Source organism: Lissotriton vulgaris, chromosome 10 (genome assembly GCF_964263255.1).
Source record: "Lissotriton vulgaris chromosome 10, aLisVul1.2, whole genome shotgun sequence".
Lineage (NCBI taxonomy): Eukaryota > Metazoa > Chordata > Amphibia > Caudata > Salamandridae > Lissotriton > Lissotriton vulgaris.
The window spans coordinates 768,834,657-768,858,827 of record NC_141698.1 but is presented as its reverse complement, the minus strand read 5'-3'; the positions used below and the strand labels follow the sequence as shown (position 1 = coordinate 768,858,827).

At 44.9% G+C, this 24,171-nt stretch overlaps 1 protein-coding gene across 3 annotated transcripts in view; it reads right to left on the bottom strand.

Moving 5' to 3' along the window:
• BMI1 (BMI1 proto-oncogene, polycomb ring finger) overlaps positions 1-23,844 on the bottom strand; it is a 117,274-nt gene extending 93,430 nt beyond the window's left edge. The window contains exons 1-8 of one of the 3 annotated variants that reach the window (XM_086941679.1): positions 23,493-23,844; positions 22,139-22,250; positions 21,977-22,040; positions 21,852-21,886; positions 21,519-21,579; positions 21,374-21,430; positions 21,209-21,268; positions 19,775-20,192 (exon numbers count right to left, since the gene is read on the bottom strand). In XM_086941679.1, coding sequence (XP_086797805.1) covers positions 20,133-20,192; positions 21,209-21,268; positions 21,374-21,430; positions 21,519-21,579; positions 21,852-21,886; positions 21,977-22,040; positions 22,139-22,250; positions 23,493-23,634 — 591 coding nt within the window. In that variant the 5' untranslated portion in view covers positions 23,635-23,844 and the 3' untranslated portion in view covers positions 19,775-20,132. Of the gene's footprint in view, positions 1-18,052; positions 18,556-19,774; positions 20,193-21,208; positions 21,269-21,373; positions 21,431-21,518; positions 21,580-21,851; positions 21,887-21,976; positions 22,041-22,138; positions 22,251-23,492 lie in introns of those variants that run through there. The other 2 variants (XM_086941680.1, XM_086941678.1) reach the window with 2 other exon arrangements.
• Positions 23,845-24,171: the final 327 nt, after the last annotated feature.

Here is a 24,171-nt window from a genome sequence, read left to right as displayed (position 1 = left end):
ACACCAGGTACCAGGTCAGGGTCGCTGGTGGGGGGACCTCCCCGTGGTGTTGGGTCTCTCGAGCTGTGAGAGTCGGGTGCAGACTCATAAATTCGGCAGGAGCCAAAGTCTGGTTCTTGAGCAAGACTGGTGCTCACAGGGGAATTCTTTGTAGGGATGGCAGGGTAGGTCCTTGGGGACTGTAAGACACACCAGGATTCCGCTGGAGGTGGTTATGGTCGGGACAGGATGGTAGGGCTGAGGCCAATGGCGTCCTCCTCTTTCTTTAGTGCAGCTCTTCTGTTCTTCTTGATAGTCTGAGGAGCAAGGTTCGGGGTGGACCCCAAATACAAAATTTAGGTTCATTTCAGGTAGGTACAGGTCAGGACCAATGGGTCCCTCCCTTGGGGGGAGGGAGGGGAGGAGTAGACCCCTATTATGCCATCCTCCACTGGGAGGGGAGGGGGCATAAGCCTCACTCTGGTTGGCTGAGTCCCCCATCTTCAAGATGGCAGGGACTCGGCTCTGCTTTGCCTACCCCGCCTTATAGAGGTGGTTGTCAAAGGTAGGCACACCTCTCCTCCTATCTTGATTTTTCCGCTGATTCTCTCTTCTAAAGTGGGGGTTAGAATCGGTGGGGGCTAGTTGTTGGGAGCAGCAAATGGCTGGGTCTGCTCACAAAGGCGGAAAGCTTTTGAAGCTTCCCCTTCATGGAACCTGCTCATCCTGGGGGTGGAGGTTGGCACCTCTACCCAGGCTGTGCTTTGTTTCTGGACCCCCAAGAGCAGGAGGCTCTCGACCAAGGGGTCCAGAAACATGTCTGGGGTAGCAGATGGCTAGCAGCCAGTCAGCCAGGACACTAGGGTTAGGTAGTTTTTCTAAGATGCCCTCAGAGTGCATTTGGCATTAAATTCCACACTGGAATCAGTGTGAATTTAATGTGCTGAGAAGTTTCATACCAAACTTCCCAGAATTTAGTAAGTCCATTATGGTGCTGTGATGTTCGTAATGACAAACTCCCAGACCATATACTCTTTATAGCTGGACTGCACTTACAATGTCTAATAATGGACGTAGACACTGTAGGGTACAGGGCTTATGCACCTGTACCCTCCACCATTGGTGTAGTGCACCCAGCTAGAGGGGTGTCTTACCTATGCCACAGGCAGTGGGCTGTATGCATTGCACACAGGTATGTATGCTATGTCGACTCTTCACTTTTCTCAGCACCAAACATGCAGCCTTCAAGGCCAGTGTGTGTGTTAAGGAACAGGGCATCTAAGGATGGCACTACAGGCCCTGCATTCCTAGAGGCCTTCCCTGGTCACATTGCCCTTTCTATCTATGGTACCTTTAGAAGGGACTTACATGTGGCCAGAGAGGTGCCAATTGGGGTTGCAAAGGTACAGTTTTAGGGAAAGAACATAGGCTCTGGGTACCTGGTAAGCAGGAACCCGGGGCACACTTAGCGAAAGAGTATCAACATTAGGCAAAAAGTGAGGGGCAACCATGCAAAAAGAGGAACTTCCACCTTCTCTTAGTAATGTGTGGTTTCGTTTGGGAGGTCTTGTGGTAGCTACATCAATGGGTAGTTCAATTTTGAGGTTGCCACAATATGAATGTTGTAGGAGTCCACCCTTTGGGATAGATGCAAATCTCTGCCAAAATTGGTTGTCTGCAGAAGGGCAAAACGTCTTATTAGGACTATTAGGAGGCCTATTAGTCAAGTACATGCCATACATCAATTTCAGTCAACAGTGGCAGTGCCACAAACTAGTAATTGCTGTGTCTTTTCTTGGAAAATCTCTAATTTCTGCATCAGTCTTGGACCACTCTTGAGCGGAGTGTTCAGTTCTTACCTCTTAGGTTGTGCCGTTTTGTGGTATAAAGACTCCAGTTTGAACCTGCTTCCTTAAATCTGAGAAGACAGTTTCAAGTTCAATGCAACATAATCTGAAGTCAAGATTTCTGATTTTAGATATTAAGATAAAATGAATGCATCTATGCCTTTACATTCAGCAATATGACAAGTAAGATTTATCGGTTACTGCAATTAAACCCGCAGACAGCAAATTTGTCTTATCAATGCTATTGACCTTAGTCTTAAAAAGCATCTTTAGAGTGTTCTTTACCAAAGGAAAAAAAATCCACGTGCACCACTGTGGCCCAATGTGATATACGCCAAGACCCAGCACTGCCTCACAAGGGGTACCATAAGAATCAATAGTGACACCAATAATTGTAGACTTGTTTGGTAGTTTAATGTTAATTCATAGCGTCTCCACCTAATATGCACAGTACGCAACATTACTCATAACTATAAACACTGCAGAAGGATGAGAATAACTATAGACACCTGCTGTTGCACTTAGTTCACCTATGGATAGCACAACTTTCCATCTTATTGTTAGGCACAGGAAAACTCTAGGATGAACATCCAGTGTTCGATCGAGTTAACACTTGGGCAAAGATACGCAATAACAGCAATTTGGATGTGAAGGATACAGTTTGAGCCCCTGGAGGTGCCCCAGTAAAGAAACTGCAGAACTGCATGTTCAAGAGGAACAGGTAGCTTTCAACAGATCCTGCCAAATGTAGATGATAACCATATGCGCAATTAGTGTCATACATCACTCTGAAAACAGGCACTAAAAAGACACAAACCCAGCACTAGAGGCCAGTTTAAAGTCAACTAGTTGTAGTAAAAAAAGATAACCAAAATTACACTCGGAGCATGCGTGCTAAAGAGGGACAGACCCAAAGTCCATTGAAACAACCATAGACACATATTCCAAAATTCCTTTGCTGTGTGATAAAAAAACGAAACCCATAAATGAGTGCCTCAGAGTTCACAGCAAGACCGGTCCTTAACAGCAGGAGAAAAAATTAACAAGGCAATATTATTATCCTTCTATTTAAATATAGATTGGGGATGTATAGAGACTTCGTGCAGCTCCTGTAGTGTAGTAATGCTGGCTAGGGGTCTATTCTTGGGCGCATTTCCAGACTACAAGCAGCACACCGCCATTAGACCTTAGGGAGAACATTAGACTTGGTCCTACGTCTAGACTGACAGTCAGTTGTTTTCTTAAAGTATTTATTTTAAAGCTTTCAATGGCAGTACAATATACAATTCAGAAATTAATAAAAAAGGTACAAGGTACAAAATTCTTTATTTGCAGAGTTACTTAAAACCATTGCAATACATACAAAATAAAACCTTATTTAAAATATTCGTGCTCCATCATAAATGTCATGGTATCGAAAATCTAAAACAATGAACCAATAAGGAATTCCTTAGCAAGTAATGTAAACATACAGTCATTATCCACCAATTAATGTTAACCACTAATTAATTAACGTTCCATTCCCCGGACTGACCATTCAGTTGATAGCTGGAGTCCAGAAGTACCAATGGGCCCGACATATTCCCTTCAGGTGCAACTGTTCATCTTACTGAAGTCTGATCCAGGTCATGCTCCCTGTCTGTGCCAGCAGGGAATCATTCAGCTGCCAATCAGATGGAGCTTTTTCAGGTTCTCTTAGTCTCTAGGGGGGTATTAGAAGTGGTCTTGATCGAATGCATATTTCAGATCTCTGCTAGACCGAATAAAAGGCACTCCCTGCGAGTAGCTTCCATCTGGCTATTGCTGGGCAGATTAATCAGACTCCCTCTCAGTTGAGCTGCCTGGGCAGAAAGGCTTGTGTATTCTCAAGAAGGAAGATTGAGTGGCATTTGGGCTCAAGGCCGAGTTAGATGGAGAATTCTTCCCAAACCAACAAGAATTCAATGCAACCTGGGTTACTCCAAATGCCCAATTGATACAGGTAGCATTGGACGGGGAGGCCTACATTTTTCAATAAACATCCACAATTTTATCTAACAGCCACATTTCACGTGGTAGACTATAATGCGCATTTATACAGTAGCCTCAAACACTTGGGTATGGAAAAAAAGGTCCCTCTTAAGGGGGCACATGGACTTCATATGGGAGAGAGTTTGTTAAGGAGCTACACCAAAAAAAAGAAAAGATAAGTCCACTGCCACAAGCCAGTGCATCCTCCAACTAGTGGGGTCTATGGTGGATACCCGCTGAAGAACAAATGTATGGGGTGGGTCTCTGAGATTCTTGTATTTTACCAGTAGCAACTGAAAAAAATGGAAACAGAACGGTACAGCTTTTACTAAACTTTTTTTTTTTAATCTCCACAGCAATCATAAAATAAAGGGGGCAAGTGAATATTAGGATCTGATGGTGATGCCAGTAGACGCCCAAGAATGCGAGCAGCCTAAAGGCAACAGACAGAAGGAGCAAAAAGGTACAGTTGAGATTTACATATTTAGTTAATTTGATATAGTAATAACTTCACCAAAACGACAGGGGTTGTTGACAGCATAATGACCAATAACTGGTATATACACACAGATACAATGCCAACCAAAGTTTCAGCATTCAATTTGAGAGATTTAATTTTTAGAAACACTTTTTGTGACTTGGAGAAAAACACAAAGCGGTTGTGGAAATCTTAAACGTATTGTTGGTGGATTAAAAAATAACTGAATTGACACGTGTGTCTATTCCTATGAATATCAAGCCCAGCCAGACTTTTAACCCCTTCGCCGCGGGGATAATTCCCCCGCTGTGCTGGGGGGCACGCACAGCGTCCCGGTGCTCGTGATGAGATCACCTTGTCGCGCAGCAGGGTGGTGCTGTGCTCATGATGAGCTGGGCTCATCACGGCCACACCAGTTTCCTCAGAAAGTTCAGCACAGCAGGGGAATTATCCCCGCGTGTGAGCGCCGCGGCCGTTATGACGATCTCAGGTCGTATTGAGCACAGCGCAACCGTGCCTCATGACGAGCTGAGCTCGTCATGAGCACGCATGAGGCTAAACATTCTCCCTACATCCCAAAAGCAACACGCAGTTTGGATGAACAGTATGCCAATTACTTGGTTGTCAAAGCCTTATATAGAATTGAACCTAATTATCCTTTACTCAACTTGCACCCAGTGTAATGCAATCGGAACAGAGGGTATTATTCAAAGTCCTTAGCTCCGCTAGAAGAGCAAAAAAAATAGAACATTTGTTGTAGGGCTCTATCACATTTTGGAACTGCAGCTAGCACCATGCTCTCTTGGTCAGCAGCTGGACCGAAATTTGCAATGTCACACAGATCTTTTTGGCACCAAATCATCAGTGTGCAGTACAAACCATTACAAATAGGTGGAAATCATCATAAGAGGGTCATGCCATGTACTACAAAGAAGGACATTGTGGGCTTAGTAACAGAGCCCACTGTGACCAGAGTAAGTACCGAATATTACATGAATTGAATTTAAGACTATTAGAGGCCTCCCTACCATTGCTGGGTGGTTACTCCACAAGGCATGTTACTCTGTAAATACCTTAAGATAGAGCCGAGTGTGCTCTGCATACTGGAGAATAAATACAGTGAGCGGACTTGTTAGATGCCTTAATGGCACCAGGAAATTAGTTACTACAGGAAACGAAATGGCCACATAACGCACTCTGCAAGCTGGAATAAAAAGGGCCTGAGGCAGGGAACCTGAAAGATATCATTTAGACAAGTTAACTAATGCTAATAATTGTGTCCAAGAGAACATATCTAAATTGTTGTAAGAACATAATCATCAAACCGGTAAATGAAGGCAGAAGGAAAGGAGCCCATCTTTTCAAAACAACCAACCTAGGGATTTTGCAGCACCAGCCGAGAAGCACCACCTCCCCAAGCATCGGGAGCTTAAAGGAAGACCTGCACAACTTTAATAGTGGCCTTATGTGGTAGCTACAGCTAAACCCAAATACAAAATTTAGCAAAGACTGAAATGCCAAACAGAAGTTTGCATTTGAAGGAAGTGTTGTTTAAGACAATCTTGCATAACAAGGAAAACTTAACAGGTTGAAATATACTTGATCCTCAACGATCCAGAGTTACTTTTGTTGGCAACCACAAAAAGCAAACCCGCTTGCAGATGGGCAGGGAAAAAAGGCCTGTGAAAGTATAGCAATGCATTATGTAGATACAAACGTTTACGCTCATGGAAGGCACAGACAATATGGCGTTTAATAAGTAGAACTGGGAGCTAACAGAAAAACAAAGATATGCTCAAATATGCCTTTATCAAAGGCAAAATAGGAAAGAGGGCTGGAGACAGGAAAATTGGGCATGAACAGAACGCCTGGGGTGGGCAACCATATTCAAGCTAGCATTGACAAAGTCAGTAGGTCTAGTGTTGGCTGCACCTGGTGGAGATACATCCATAAGCGCACTAATGGCGAGTAGGTCACATGAGAAGTCAGGCTAAATTATTGGAGTATGGACATGAATAAAAGAAGCCTAGTATAGTAGGATGCATCATGAAATAAAGAGGAGACATGGGAACCCAGGCTGAGGAAGGGGTCGAGGGGAGACACGATAATCAGATGCCAGAAATAGACTAATTGAGTGGAGGATATAGGAAAATGCACCATAGACTGCTGAATACAGAAAGATATTAGTTCAAGCAGAATGCCAAGGAGACTAAGCCAAGGCAGAGCAATACATCGTGGGGAGAGCCTCGGATGGGTAACCATAATCGGACAACAGCTGATCAAGCGCTAGGGGAGATGATGAGCTTAGAAGAGTGCTACAGGAGTGGAGGTCAAGTCGCATGAGAAGCCAGCCTAGACCACTAGAGTAGATGTTGCATGCTGATATCCAGGAATAATACAGGCGACACACTGCGAGTATTCAAGTTAACAAGGCATCATTAATGTTTCACAAGTAGAAAGCCCACGATTGACCTCCAACAACGCTTGGTTCGCCTGCAAAAAGAGGTATCATTCTAACCACAAACCAAATGGGCAGGAATCCAGAACGCAAAAACAAACATATTCTATAACTAACAATGTGACCTGCACATTTCATGACGACAGCACAAGATGCACCTGTGTATTAGCAACACAAGTCAAAGCAACAGTATATATCACACACATATATACACACGCATACACATATATATATATATATATATATATACACACACAGCACCACCCTTCCCCTTATAACAAGAAAAAAAGCACAGATGAGCTTAAAAGACCTAGTATAGAATACTATAAAGTGCACAAGAACAGCAATTATTGCAAGTAAAATTCTTTGAAACCTGTGGGATCAGAAACATTGTGAGAAATTACTACTGATACCTAGAGGACAAATGGCAGTGTTGATATTCACACCGGATGATCAGAAGCAGAAGTGAAATCAACCATTGAATTTCAATCAACATAAATATAATCTCTGCTGCAGGAACTCCCAGACTGGCTTCTAGAATGACTGGCAATGTCTCCTCCCATATCAGAACGAGACACCTCAGTGTCTCCAGAAAAACAACATGCATCAGCAGAACAATCATAAGAAGTTGCTACGGCCCTTCACCTCTTAAATCTTTCTGGCTTATTCAAGTGAAGCGTTTACCAAACTCCTTCCACTCCACCACCCTTTACCCTAATCCAATATTTGGAACTTTAGAAATTCTGAAAGGGAGAGAAAATGTAGACTCACTTTTCTTAAACTTTTGGGGGTTTTTGATAATTACCCAATCCTCCACATTGAAGTCAACAACCTTAGTGTTATGTTGGTTATTCAAATATTTCCTTCACCACAATTTGTTTGTGTTTGACCCTCTCTCTCAAGTCAAAATAAACATCAGAGCCAGTGTAAGCCTGAACCCAGTCAGGACCCATGTACACCATGGTGATCTATTGCGGAGCAACTCGCATGGCGACAGTGTGGGAATCACCAAATAGGTGCATCTTTTTTCCGTATAAAACTCTTAACCTGCATCCCAGTTGACAATGCTGCTTGCGCCCATTGTTTAAGAAATCTATAAACCCGCTCCATAGGGTCATTGGATGTAGGCGAGTACAATGCAACCTGCATATGTTTGATGTTGAGTTTGTCCACAAATTGTCCTATGTGATGAGACTTAAAATGTGTACGATCATCAGTGAATAATTCCCTGGGCGGGCCTTCATTCTCAAAAAGTTTCCATAAGAAAAAAAGGACTGTGTGTGGTGAGGAAACAAAACCAAAGTAGAACCACTGTGAAAAGTTGTCAACCAGAATGATCACATACCTTTTAGAGCTTTTGAGAAGACCAAAAGGCCCTGCAAAATCTAGGGAGACCTTTACCTAAGGACCATCAGGCAAGGGAATAGTATGTAACTTGGTTTCTGACTTCTTCCAATGATTATCAGAAACCAAACATATTTCACAATCAGACACCCATTTAATAACTTGGGAATCCCTGCTTGGCCACCAATAATATTGTTCGAGGGTACATACATTTCGCGATACGAAGACCGTTTGGGTGAGGAAATGCGATAACTTGACTTATGTGCACCAACTTATCATGGTTGTAAACTCTACTTCTCTGAGAACACCAGCTTACCTTCGAGTGTTCGTCCTTATGAACCAAATATTAACAGACGTGTACTGACCCATCGTATATTATATTGCTAGATATTAAGTCTCATCCCCCAAGTCACGGTTCATTCTGTTCAAAACGTGATGCTCAATATACATCTCAGTTCGCCGTGTTCATGCCTTGAAAAAGTCCTTGTGTAGGACGAAACACGTGTTGGTGATATCTATTTTTGCTGGGAACATCTGTTTTATGGAATTGAAAGAATAAAGATTGAAGAAAACAAAATAAGTGGACTATATCGTGAAACCCTTTTGTTTTGATATCTCTTACTGAATATAACCTTGTCACTTGTTTCCTTTTTGAAATACTCTATGAGCAGTAGAGTTTTGATATATTGAGGGTCCACAACTTATGCCCTAACTGTTAGAATTACTAGCCCACAGGAGTGCTGTTATAAGCTTCTCAAAAATTTGTTTGAATTTATGTGACACACTTTTTAGTGTGTAACTAACGACACCTTCAGGTGGTAGGTGTCCTGAGTTTCTGTAGCACCCTATTGACTATTATTTTTTCTTATAAGAAATAGACCATTTGAAGTGTACCAAATATAGAAATAATAAGACTGTTTTGCAGAGTGTGTGCGGACGTTTCCCTTTGGGAACACTACCACCTATCTTTTTGTGAGGGTACATACATTGACTGTTACTCATAGATGACCTTCAGGCGAAATAATGACTTCCTCAACATTACATGTGGAACAAGAAGATCATGTCTCATCAGAAAACCTACTGTGATGGACAATTTATTAGCCACCTGGACAAGGGTCTTCAAACTGGACTCCCGCTTCCTTACTCTTAATCAGCCTTCTTTAACATACTTAAACACTACCATCAAAAGTGTTTTTTTGCAAGGCCCTAAATCAATTTTCTTTAGAATTGGCACCATCAACATTGAAGCTTTCATCACCCACAAGTGCCACAACACACTACATTATCCCCCCTACTGTCAAACACATCTATCTAAAGGCATCCAGGAGAGACAGTCAGCCCTACCATTCTTGCCTCCAGCTAATGCTCAAAGCAAAGGTTGTACTCTTGAAGCCTAAAAAGAATTCTCACTAACCTAGCTGACACCATTCCAGTCCCGTCCCATCAAGCAAGTAGATCAATGGCTTGTGATCGATCAATACCTCAAACCTAGTGCCCCAGAGAAAGGTCTCAATGTTTTCAGCCCAAAACCAGCCAACGCTACCTGTTCAATAGTGCTGAAACTACACTCATTTGTGAAGGAAGGGGAAGCAAAGCTGATTGTATGCTCTTTTATGTTCACCCATTGGGACAGTACAGCTACAACACCAAAAGGCTGGCATCAACTGTTACCAAACAAGGCTCCCCAGTTGTAAATGCTGAGAGAATCGGAGCACAAGTAATGAGGGCTTTTATTTTCAAGAAAGCCTCATCAGCTTCACCAGATCAAACAAACTGCTACCCTTTCTTGAGAAGGAGCCTTAGGGGTTGTACTGGTAAGGCACACCCATCATCAATGGAGCACGAATAATATTCACAGAGGCATAAAAATGAACAGAGTGCATCTTTACTATCAGGTGGATTGGTGACTTGAATAGCTTTGACTAGAGACATCTGCTGTTTGATACCTTGATTTGATTGGATATGCAGTGCCCCATGTAGCCAACTTGACTCACCAAGAACTTACATTTTTCCTTGCCTAAAGTGATGTTAACATCTTGAAACTTAGCACGATCTCAAGTATTAGATTGTGCTTGCTAACTGTCACAGCAGAGATAAGAACATCGTCCTGAAATGCCCGATCCCCATCAGTATAGTGTCCATAAACTTCTGAAACACAATTGCTGCAGATGCCAAATCAAAGGGCATCCACAGGAATGTATTTGCAGCAAATAGGGTGATCAAAGTGGTGAGGTCTTGGCTCCCTGCAGTAAGCGGTATTTGGCGATACATGGATCTGATATCCAACAACTTAAACAAATTTGTCCCTGCCCAAATATGACAAAAGTTCATGCACCTTAGGTAAAGGGTGGCAAACTATAATGATGTCCTTGTTCAAAGTGCGACGGTCCACACACAAACGGATCTCAACAGCCTTTTTCCTAACAATTATAACTGGACTGACCCATTCTGAGGACTCAGACTGAATAACACAATCTGCGCAGAATTTGTCCAATGAAGTTTTTAGCTAGGCTCTCACGCTCATATGGACCGGCCTAACTGTGTACAATTGGGACAGCTCAATCCTTGAGCTGAAGGATATGCTCAAATTTCGTGATGTTACAAATGTCAGTGAAATTACTTGAAATTTGCCACAACTGTCAACAATGGTCTCATCCTCAGATTCAATAAAAGAGATGTGAACATCTGCTAACACCACAGGATCAGACCCTGGGACCAACATTATGCCCAATCTGGCTTCATCTTTCCAGCCTATGATGTTGCTGCCCTTTAATGCCACACATGTTTTTGTGACCACTTTCTGCTCAGACACATGAGTATCTCAATAAAATACCCCAGCATGACTATTCCTGTTCCCTAAAGGCTTTCGGGTTGATATACGCTGCAGTTATAGGAGTATTACTCCATTTGTCGTAGAATAAGGTGTCTGAGATAATCGTGATTGGTGCACCTGAATCTGACACCATATTCAAAAAGACACCACCCCAAATTGAGTCAGGCACCAAGGTCCCTTAGCCTTGCCTTCAGAGTTGGATTCAGATGAGATCATCAACACAACCTTAGATAAATCTTCCTCACAATCTAACTCAGCAGAGTCTTCGCATTCCTACAAACACTCTGGAAGTGTCCAGCTGTGTTACATTTAATGCAGCTTTTGTTAACAGCTGGATAATTTGAGAAGTTAACTAAGTAAAACTTAGAACCACAACTGAAGCATACATTGGACCCCTTCACATTCAACCCTTTCCTTTGGTTCATTTTTGCCACTCTGCTCCTCGTAGAAATTCCAGTCACCGATTTAGACTCCTCAGCCACATAGACGGCAAAAGCACCTTTTGAAACATTCTCAGAAGCCATGAGCCTGCTTGAAATTATTTACCTTGCTAAAAGGTATAGGGTCTATCATTTCAGACAAAGTGGGATCACACAACTCAGAAGCCTTTCCTGTTTCTTGTTTCCATAATGAGGGTGGTTTACCTTTTGCGATGAGTTACTAGGTGCAGTGATTCTTAGTTATACAACAATAATGCAATTAAAAAACAAATGCCTAATAAAGATGCACAAAGCATGTAACAGGGCAGTTACTGGAGCAACATTAGCCACAAGCCCAAAAAATATAACGACAAAGATGAGGCAATATGATCCCAAATGAAAAGTCCAAGTTTCAATACACAGTTCCCAATGTGAAAAGGAAATTCTTTATTCAAATTTTTTCTATATAATGCAGGCACAGCCAATGTGTTTTGCCCAACAACAAGGGCGTCTTCAGGGCACTATTAAGTAGTATCAATAAATGTTAATTATGATAGAACAAGCCAGATTCCTGCCACAACTATTCAGTTCCTCTTAGTATTTCCAAATCGGTTGCCCTTCCAAAAACTGTAGATGCGTAGGTTAGATAATTGCATCTCAGTTTTACATGATATCGGGTATTCAGCAGCCAGCGCAAGTGAAGGAACAGCCATAGTTCAAAAATTAATTTTCAAGTATTGTTACACGGTTTCTTCAAATCGTACGAGTGATTCCTGAGATCAGGAAATCCAGCAGACAACACAGCAATGAGTAGCAGCCTGCTTCTGTGGTGTGCATAGATCAGAGTGTGCATAGATCAGAGAGGCTGTTCGGTGGGCTCAGGAATGCAACAAATCCCATCCTTGTCGCCAATAATATTGCATGCTGACATCCGGGAATAACACAGACGAGATAGCGTTGAGTATTCAAGTGAACAAGACTTTATTAATGTCTCATAAGTAGAGAGCCCACGACTGACCTCCAACCCAGCTTGGTTTGCCCCCGAATGATCAATCTAACCACAAACCAAACATGCAGGAACCCAGATCAAACCAAACATATACACATTTTATAACCAACAATGAGGCCTGTGCGTCTCGTGACGCAGCACGAGATGCACCGTGGATTCAGCAACATATGTCAAAGTAACAGTACAGTATGTATGGACACTATAGTAGAACATAAATGAAGAAAGATATTAGGGGAGGCAAAATGAGAAACAGGGCGAGAAGGCAGGAAAATCCATCAAGGAGAGAGCCTCAGGTGGGGGAAAGGCTAGTCAGACAACCGCTGATAAAGCTGCAGTCACTTGGTGGTGGTGGTTGTTAAAGTAAACTGGAGCAGTGCTGTCAGGAATTTGCCAGTTGGGGCAAATAAACTAAAAGCGCACCAACGAAGGTAGTGATAAAATAAGAGTCGAAACTACAGCAAAAACCGAACTGCACCAATTGTGTGCTAAAGTGTGAGTGGAATTTTGTAAGCAACCATCGTAGAAAAATTACATGGAATAAAGCCATCAGGAAGACATCAACAAAGAGAGCAAGGCATATACAAAAATGCAGGACAGGTTAAACTGCTACTTGGTGAAAGGGGGGGGGTGAAATAGAACAGGATGAAACTTGAAATAAACTGCGTAAAAATACAGTTAAAATAAAAGTATTAATAAGCATGACGATAACCACATGGTAATGAAAAAGGGTGGAAGCGACAGATACGGGGTATGAAAAGGCTGTAGTAAAGGAAGTGTTAAATATGGAAACGACCCCGGAAATGTATGATTAAAAAAGGCAGAAAAAAGCTTTCTGTGCATTGAACGAGTCAATAAGCAAGTGGCAAGGGATCTGGGTGGAGGAGAATAGAATGAAAAAGACGGCCATTAAATGCGGGGGCGGGCGCAGTGCCACGAAATATTAAGAGGGGTGCAGCTAACCAAGGGGACAGTTAACACAAGAGGAGCAGAAATGGCTAAGAAAAGAAGCAGCATGTGAAACGGCTATGGTGAATCCAATCGTTGTAGAGATTTGAAGAAAGGAAGAAAACTGGAATGACCACGCGTTATGGACGCTTAGTAAAAAAGCAAGTGAGCAGAAATAAAATGTCCAATGCAAAAAAAGATGTGGGATACACTGCGGCCCCGCCCTAGGTAGGACGATACACGTCACCTAGTGGAGTACAAACGTTTGCAAGAGAAATTACTGACACCAGAAAGCCGGCTTCAGAGGGAATAAAAACGGTGAATCAGCAGACATTGAAATATAAGTGCAATGAGCATAATGTTACCTATGGACAGCACGGCTTGTAAAGAGGTCGCTTATTTTCAGCCGGAGTGTGAAAAAGGTGAAACGTGCAGTACATTGGAAAAAGGTGAACGTGCGTGGGGTAATTCGGAGGTGGCTGGAGAGCGCACGCTGCTGTAAAGTCACCAAGTGCGCAGATACGCGTCTAGTTCTCTCTTTTGCATGCCAGAGGACCGGCAACTCGGCCCCCTACATAAGTCGGGGCGAGGGATGACTAACAGGTGTCCAAAACTGTCACCCTGCCTATCAAGAAGCACTAGCAGCGAGCCAAGAAAGGGATCCCGGAAAAGCTAGTAAATACTGAGGACTGTAAAAAGGTACAGAGAAAAAACCCTACGCAGTGCTTTAATAGGAAATATAGCATCGCAAGTACTCCGTACGGAACAGTACCTGCCCATATAAAGCACTCATTCCCTAGTGAAAAAACTCGGGGGACTAGGGGATCATTAGAAGGTGAAAGGGTAGTCTAGAGAAAGACTGGCACTCGCTAGGAGTGGTACCAGCGACCTACTGAGCACCCGGTGGAGGGAGAAGTCTGTTCAAGACTGGGGTTCAGACGACTTCTGTGCCTGTGCTCAGGCACCCTCGGACAGAGAGAGGCAGGACGATGCGAGCAATACAATTCGATAAAGGGGCCCTCTCCGCTACGTCCTCCTCGGCTCCACGAGTTTTTCAAACGAGCACTAATGCATTGCTGTCTCTGTGCAGAAGCTATACACCTCCCCCCCCCCCCCCCCCTCTCCGGTGCCACATTTAATAGCGCCCTGACCAGCTATTTAGCCGACGTTTTGGTTTTCTCTAAAGGGTTGCATTGCTTATAGAAAAGTCGAACACAGCCTAAATAATGCCCGAGCTAATCAAATTCCGAGAGCCAAAAGTTTCAATACATAGTAGGGGCGCGGAGCAGAGGTGTGGTACCCGCACGCGTCTAATAGCTACAGCAACGACTTGGCGGACTGACAAGAGGAACTTGGGCGCCCGACCCTTGCCAGGGACAGCCGCCGCCACTGCGAAGGACTTGGATTTCGAGGCGCGGGTTTGTTTTAACGAGGAGAGGGACCAGGTTAATTAACAAATCATAACTTGACACATTCGCACAATAAGGTCTCTGCAAAGCACTTTAGTAGGCGCCAATTTCGTTGGCACTCCACACAAGCCAAATTATATAATTTCTGATTAATAACTCCAGTGTATTGCCACGCTCTGGGGTGGACATTCCTTGAAATTCAGTCGTTTACCCATGCACCGTGTTCAACTACATATCCACAGATGGTCCTTACAATATCAACTGAAATACAGCGATGCGCAAAGAATATTAAACGACATTTAAAACATTGGATTTTGGGGACGTTTGTCGAAATAGCAGAATACCAAACCCTTACTTTAATCGAACTACTACGACTGAGCAAGAAAGTTATCGAAGCCCCCTCCCGTCAAAAGGTACTACGAACACCAGGCGTGTGTCTGGAATCCGCCTGACACAACAGGCACTAACCCCCGGAGAAAATTCGCAAGAAGTCAAAAAACACACGCATGGGTCAGAATAGGAATCGAATCAAAACTCCACCAAAATGCTTCAGGCACACGTTAAATGGCAGCAGCAAGAACGTTAAATGGCAGCAGCACACACGTTAAATGGCAGCAGCACACACCCAAAACTTCACCAATACCCAAGGTCGTATCTATCTATCTGCTGAAAAAAACTGCACGTATAGACATGAGTACCGCCAAAGCACAGTCGCAAAATGTTACCAAATTAAAGGTTCAAGAGGCTATGGACCACGAAGGCAGCTGACAGGTTTAAAACTCTACCACTCAGTTTTGGAAGGACAAGATGCAACAAACAGCTCAGAGATCACCTGCGAGCCTGCCTTTTTCAATGAACGCTTCTTTCTTTGCAGACCCGGTAAATAGGCTGGTCTGATTAAAGTACAACCCTGACGCGACAGTAACTAAAAACAAACCTTAGTGCCGGTTACATGGTTAGCATCTGGGTATCCTTTACTACCTGAATGTGTTAGAGCCGCGATATGATTTTTAAACGTCCCAAGAGAAAGAAACTATGTATCTTTTAAAAATATGCAGGTAAACATACCAGTACACAGACTTTGAGGCGTACATACACACACTTGCTTATGGGTACGCCTTCTTCATAAATATGAACAACTCGCAGTCGTAATAGGTTCTAGGATAGACATCTCCATGGAGAACGAGTACCTGTAATTTGGAGTCACTCCCTTATTGCCACCGATGCGCTTGAAAACAGTATGGTGTGGCTGTCTACGCTTCGTGAAACTTAGGGTAGAAGTTCCTGTGCTGAAGTAATGTGACGGTATTATTTAAATTCTAAAACTGACCGTGCGGTAGTTGCAGCATTGTACATTTACACCGTTAACAGAAGTTTAAAAAATATATCCATGCATGTTTTCTTAGAGAACACCTGCTTCACATTTCTCCTCTTAAAATTTGCTTATCGTTTTACCACAGTACATACACAATTGAACAAGTGTAGTACAACAATGGAATAGGATGACAAACATAACAATTAACGGCACTCGTGTAACATGATTCTACAAGGCCTTACTTACGTCTGAATGTTGAAGCCAAAATAAGTGAAGGCGCTCACTGTAGGTAGTGAGAATACAGAGTCCTCAAGTAATCTGTCACGCATCCTCTCTGCTACAGAAACCATTTATCAAGAGTGTGCAGTTCAAACCCCAAGTCACAGCAAATGTACAAATTCAAATCTCCGGTTTCCCAGTAAAACGCAAAAAATGTTTAAAGGTAAGAGCACGCACGCAATCACTCAGAGCAACTCAAAACTAACTCCACAAATGGCATCGCCCTGCAAACTGTCCACTTATAATGAAATGCATTGCTGCCAGGAGCCTTTCTGGGTGGGACAAGTAAAATGAGCGTTGTCAACAATGGTACGTGGGTTTAAAACCGTGGTTGCGGAAAGATCAGTGCGTGGAAATGCATAGGTTAGATACAACACTACGATGCTCTCAAGACACGCATTCACAAGAGCAACTGCATTTTCCTAAAATGTCCAAATTGCATATTGTACAAATGGCACCGCATTAACTTAGTTATGAAGTGTGCACTTGGCAAAGAAAACGGAGGGGTTACATGCAATACACAAAGTCACACAACATAACGTCCCTTAAAATAACTTACTAAACCAAACATAACGTCCCTAAAATAACTTACTAAACCAAATATGAAGACTTACAACTCTTATTAACAATGCCGAATTCGACATATATATCACACATAACTTTAGACAAGATGTTGATTTTTAGCACTCCGCTTGAAGTGTAATGCTTTCATGTAATCTGACATTTGTTGTTCTGTTACACGCATTTACCACCGCCCAAAACTCGGCATTCATGCTTATCTTCTGACAAGGCCATTCTTTACACAAACACACGCAGTCTAGATCTCTTGACAGATGCGTTTTCTGCAGCGAGTATCCAAAGAAACAAACATGATGAGATTTGCATTAAAAGTTCCCAGGGTCCAGGACCATTATTAACAGACTCCTAAACACTGTCTCTGCATGCGTGCAGCGGGGGCACTGCGTGCAAATGACAAGTGCAGAAGAGGTCACACAGAGAGGGAAAAGCTTTCACCTTAATTGATCAAGAGCCGCCGAAAATCTGCACAATGTTCAGATTCATAACTACCTCAAACATGTGCTGCATCTGTTAACCACCGGGAACTCAACATAGGATCTTTCAGTAAGAACGAGCCGAAAAGTAGGGTAGCCTCCGTTAAAAAAAAACAACAACCGGCACCCGCCATCTTAAACAACTCAATTTCCACTATGATCCCTCTGAATTAAGTTAAAAACACAGGCGCTGAGCGGCCCATCTGCCCCCAACACCCCGTTCTGAGGTCGCCCACTTTCCCGGGTCCCGTCCCTATTTTAACAGGCCACCCCAGCCATTTTAGACCCCCATCCAGTGGGTTTGTTTAGAGCCGACGCCTGCTCGAGCCCTAGCGCTGCCCGGGGACCCGGGCAGTCCGCGACCTTTATGAGAAGATCGCTCTCCCAGAGGACACGTGCAGGAGCCTGGGGGCCGGTGACCAATAGGGTAGATACCTAGCGACCTCCGGCCCAAAAAGCAGGAGGAAAGAGGCCCATCCGGCGGCGAAGGGAACTAAAGTCGCCCGGGCAGCAAGAATGAGAGCCGCGCCGCTCCCCCTCCTCCTGCTGCCTGGCTCTCCTCGCTGCCTGCGGGCGCCTGCCAGAAAACCAGCCGCCCACCAACCCTCCGCTCCCCAACACCCCGATTCATGGCCTGCCCCTGTGCCGAGACCGACCCCCAATCTGGGTACTTACCCGCAGAGCAGCCGAGGCGAGGGCCGGGAGCAGCGGCCGCGCAGACAATGAAACTTGAAAGTCGTTTAACAGAAAATGAATGTGAGCCAAGCGGCCATCTTGGAGCGAGCTGCAGACGCTGTCACTGGCCATGATCCCATGGCTGCACCGCGCGCACCATCGCACAGAGCCTCCCAGGCATCCGGGCTCGAGCGCCACCGAGACCCCCTGGCCGCACCACCCGCCTTCTTGGGGGGCTTGGGGCGGGGGAGTAGCACGATTACCGGCCTCGCGGTCCGGGCACAGCGGCGACCCACGGATCTCCAACGCGCGCGATCCGTTCCAAACGTCGTCTGTCTCCTGCCTAGGTCCTCCCTTTGCCCGGGTATTTCTTCCAGTGAAATATCCGTCCACCAGAACCGTTGGAGGCGGTAGAGGAGCGAGCAAGGAGCAAAAGGGATAACACGCACCGCTGAAGCCCTGTGCAAACTGACACCGTCCCCAAAATGGCTCAGAGTTCGCCCGCCCCGCGTGGTCACGTGTCTACCTCATTCCTTAAGGGCGGTCTGGGAATTAGTGTCGGTGTAGTCCGAGCCCCCTCCCGTCTGCCCCGCCCACTCTCCCCCCCCCCCCCCCCCCACACCTCCTTAACCCCCTCCACCCTCACAGGAGCAGGCACGGAAGGTACGGTGGCGAGTTCCTAGCCCATTCATAGTGCCAACACTTCATTCCTGCTTGAGCCCCTCGGATTCTATTTTGCCTGCAGGCACAACAAAGAGCCCCTGTCTGGTCTCCCTACGTAGGTGCGTTTACCTCGAGCAGGCACACTGGGCAGCCGAGCACCGTGTCTGAATCGGGGCACCTAAGGCGTTCTTGACAATCAGTAGGCGATTGGTGGATCAGTGCGCACACATGGTTTTGTGCCCAGGGAAACGTTATCGCATGTTCCAAAAATCTGAAATGTAGGAATGAGTTTGTCTATATTGTCCAAACCATACACCTGGAAAGCCTCTCTATAGTTCCATGGGTGACTGACTTCCTTTGCTACTTTGGAAAATGGATATTTGAGCGTTGTTTTTTTCTTTTGTACTGCTGGTGTTCTTGCCCACTTTGTGAAAGGTTGTTGGCGCATTGCCAGAAAGCTGCACATTAGACTTGTTTAAACTCTTTTTGAATTATACATTTCACATCCAGTGTTCCCCTCGCATTCACGTGTTTCTGTCAAACACACTGGTTAATTTCAACAACAAAAATAATACCTTTTATGGCCTCGTAAATTACTATATAATATCCAGATGAGAGACGCGATAATGTTCACCCTCATGATAAAAATAAAATGAACATCAACGGGACGCAGGTGGCATGCCCTGTCGTATTGCAATGGAACTCTTATTCCCCTTTAATGTTCTAGTCTGGCTCTCCAGTGGTGGGTGTGTCCTGATGTACGGGTGAATTGCACGAGTGCGGGACATTAACTCCGTCCACGGAAACTTTCAAGCGTCCTCCACGTTTGTCGGCGTACTGGAGTAATTCAAGACGTACCACCTTTTATTTTAGGTTTAGATCGCCGAAGCGGAAGGGTTTGCGCGCAATAATGGCTTAAAATTGACTTAAATAGGTTTTGTGTTTACTATATTTCGTGAAGCTACAACACCGGATAAGTATTTCCGTATGAATGCACTATTTTCGAAAGTAGGTTAGATTCTTTATACCACCCATTCCGAACAAAAAAAGACAGAGGAATGCAAATGACCATAACTTTTATTAAAGAAGCATATATGCATGCATACAATAGGACGAGGTTCATTAGTGAGAATACGTTGTTTAATTCAAACAGGAAGGCAGTCGCAGCTTTCACGGGAAAAGACGACGTTGAGGGAAATGGGAAACACTTCACTGAGAAATCTTGCAGTCCATTGGAATTTACATCTGGGAACAAGATACAGATCAGGCATCAGCCGGTAATACTGAATAAACAGACCGCAGCCAATAAAAACACATCTTGAATCAGCTGCCATGAGAGTAACTGGGGTTCGGCGTGACACCTCTTGGAGGAGGGTGGCCACTCTGCTGGTCTCAAGGAATGTGGATGCCTCTTGTCTCACATTTGACTTGTTCTTTCCAGACTTTTTGCGGCATCTTTAAGCTTCCCGACCAAATCCTAGGACAGAAAGAAGGCAATTATAAAGTTTTTGTATTCTGAAAAAGGCGTGTCAAGATAAGTGTGCCACGTGTACTTAAAAAACGAATTTCTTGAAATATAGCGTCTTAATAATTAGAAAATACACTCTAATACACTTTTTTGTTTTTCGGTTTATACATTGGTTTGCCAGTTTAAACCGCTTACAACTTTCAGAAGTAAGGAATTTTCTCACAGCAAGATGGTTGAATTGTGGCAGCCGGGATTTAAAATCAGGGAGTCCTCCTGCATACAGCCCCAAGCAGAGCTGTTACACGTGCGATGCACCGCTCATTCGAGGTAATCGAGATCGGTTTGGTTTTGACGCATTCTCTGGGAGAACGCAAGTAGGGTGTACGGGTGACTGAATTTCTTACACTCTACACAGAAAAACTGCCACACATTACAGTACATCGTGTATATCTGGTAAGCGGGAGTATGTCTAACACTTCCTAAAATAGTGTTACTCCCTTTCCAGCGCGGCTTTCAAATACAAAGTCGCACATTTGATGAACTGATTGTTCTGGGACGCAGCCACTCCTGTTAATTACACTCGCTGTAGCTGGTTTTCCACGCAAGTTGTTTGAACCACTAAACGTATAATTCATAAATCAACTCCCCACCCCTCCTCCCCCTTTATGCTCAATTCATCTCAACATTTTTACAACTAAAATGCATGATTCTTAAACGCAACTTCCTGCAAGGACACCATTGATGTGACGACAAGAGTACACCATATCTATTTAGGCCCTGTCCATAGATTTGTCCTGGACCTACTGTTGAACTATTTGTAAATTATTTTGTTCTCTCGCATACAATGCAGTTCCCACACCCTGTGTAGATCATATTCGGCTACAAATGTAACAAACAGCAGTCAGTGCCAGGTCCTTGTCAACAAGGCCCAATTCGAAATTAATCAGGGAATGTGACTCAAATGTTATTTTTCAGCTAGGTGTCCTAGTACACGCGTTCCAGATGCAGAGTTTGAAGCAGATTACCTGCAACTGTTCCATGGAGCAATTAAAACTAATATCCGGATGAGACCTTGAATCAGCGTTCTAAAAAACATAAAACGGAGGTTTCACAATCCAATAGCATAAAATCCAGATCATGTCTTGACGTGTCAAAATTAGGAAATAAAATAATCAATACACGCACAGTACCTCTACATTTAAATTCACCAGATAAACAGGTCGGTGTGCTTTATGAGCCTGGCTGGTCTGTAAGAACAAGCATTATTTACGTAAGTACATTAGCCATGAAGCAATTATGAATGTACGTACTTAGGAACAGATACAATCGTGCTACCTTTAGTTGATACTGCAGACTCCAGGACACATCAGTTATATGTAGAGGGCAGCTCCCGATACTGAAATAGTGGTAAAGTAAAACAATCACAACGTCATACATGTTTGTCTGGGCCTGCAAGAATAGCTGCGAAGAATATCGTCACCACCGCCAAAGAAGCGTGCCAAGTGTACACGGGTTCAAATCATCATGTTAAGCTCTCCATTTTGTGGGTCGTGGGTCAAGATATATTAAGCAACATAAAAGACATTTATCAAAAAGGTTCAATTTGAGCCACTCATTTTTGTGTCCTTACATCACAGTTCGCATAACCTAAACATGAAAATGAGTTACCTTCCTAGTAACAGGTCCAATACATGCTTGTTTTTCTGCAGAATGAAAAAAAAGTAATTGTTGTCAACCCTTATTGATTGCTAACAGATCAATACCAAAGACTAGTTCAACGAGTCGGTTAACACCTGGTATTCTTTGCAAAAATGTTCTAGTCGCTCTTTTTCAAACTGGCAGTCTTCGAGATAAGCGCTGGTTGAAAAAAAAGAAACACAATATTACTAGTTTGGAAATGTCATCAGCTTTTCCTCTATATCAAAAGACGGTCCGCTACTTAGTATTGGGCATACCTTAGTGTTGATGTGTCTGCATTCTGTTTCCCAGCCTCCAAAAGACATGTGGTGATTGCTGCATGGCAATGTTTTAGTGTCATCGGATCTATGTGGTTCAGCTCTGGGCGATCTAAAGAAATACAAAACATTCCTGGTTTTAAGACAGTCTTCAAAGTTTGTTGTGAAACCGCACAAACCCCAAAAGCTAAATTCATAAGCAGACGGTCGTGAATTTCATAAGAGGAAGTCAATTAAAACACAATAGGGATGGATGTACAGGAAAATAAAAAATAGATGATGAACTCAATCCAGTAGCTCTATTTGGGTTCACGTCGATTACAATATTTCAATGCAATGAAATATCCTCAATTTCCACAGCTACATCGCTATAAAGTGGCATGATAGTCGGGCCAATGGTATATGTTCAAACTAGGCTGCCAGGCTTGGCCTACTAGTAGTACCAGTGGTTAACTACCAATGACAATTTGAATACTATACTCGCTACATCCATGTCCTATTTCCGGTGCCTGTCGGGAATACACATAAGCTTTTTACAGTCATTATTCTGAAGTGTAAAAATGACTCAGTCTGCATTGCATCCACAGAGTGTAAGAACAAACAATGCAGTTTGCCAAACAAGGGGGTGCTATGGAAACAGAGGGACGGGGGCAGATTCACTGCCACATTATAATCCATAACCACTTAGCCATCCTTCTGTTGTCTGAAGCTTTTAGAGCAAGACAGGCGGTGCAAAAACACACAGGGTAGCCAAGCTTCCTGAAACAACGCTCACCAGTCCCTGGTAAGTAAATGGATAACGCAGTTGCCTCATTTCGCTGGTGTGACAACAAAGATATACAGTAACGTTTCGGCGGCAAGGCCTGCGTGTAGAAGCAGCAGAGAGCGACGTGTCCCTTCAAAAGCGTTCAGTGTCGGCGTAGGGCTTTCTGATCCGTCACAGAGAAGCCCTCGGTGCCTCGCGCTTGCTGTAAACAAACACAGGCTCGTAGCCGGCCTCGCAGCGTGGCTGCTCCGGGGAGTGGGTGTGCACAGGTGCCCTTTTGACCCCTCTCCTGCTCGTTGACTAATACGTGTGGTTATAACTTCGACTTTCAACAGCAGTCGAGGGTTGGAGGGCGGGCGCCAGGGGAAGCACGGAAACGCAGCTGCCTAGGCCGCCGAGGGTGGCTTGCAGGCGCCTGTTTCCTCGCAGGCCCCAGGCGGCGCTCGGCGCCATTACGTGGGCTCGGGCGGGTGGGCCGGCCACAAGCAGCCCCTCGCTGTGACAGCTGCACTCCCGGAGCGCGCTAGGGGGGGGGGCTAAGACTGAGGCTTGTCGCGCGGGCCTGCTTCCTTCCGGTCGCAATCTTACCCAGGCTCGCGGCGGCATCCCGGCAGCCCCCGGCCAGGCCTCGCAGCGCCGCTTCCAGGACAATGGCGAAGGACTTGGCGTCGAAGCGGCCGGGCTCGGCCAGGAGCTGCAAGCCGCGGCTCGCCGCCTCCGAGAGCTCCATTGTGAGCCGCGTTGACCTTCGACACAAGCACGTGACGCGCTCAGCTGATGCGGCGGCGTCGGCGTCTGCAGCGGCGGGGGCGGCCTGGGCTCCCCGCGCGCGCCTCCCTGCTTGCACCCGGCAGCAGATCCTGCCTGCTCTGGCTCCCCAGCCTCGCGCTCCCTGAAGCCCCCGCCCCGCGAGCCAGCAGCAGCTCGACGCCTCCGTCTGAGCTCGGCCGATTGGCTGTTCGAGCCTGCACACAAAAGCCTATTAATTTCCCGGCGGATCCCGCAGGCTCTGCCTGCCTGCTCCCGGAACCACCCCCGCCCCCCGCACCGACCACCACACAGAGCAGTGGCCCTAGCACGCCTCGCTGTAACACAGCGGGTTCTGACAGTTCGCTGGGAAACGTGATTGTTTTGACAAAACTGGAAAGCAACGTGGTTTATGTGGAAGCACCCCAGGGCGTCAATTTCATGGGCAAGGAGTAAAGTGCAGTAGTGCCCCTGCTGGGGTTGGTTGGTACGTGGCACCAATGCCATAGCGAGGGTGACT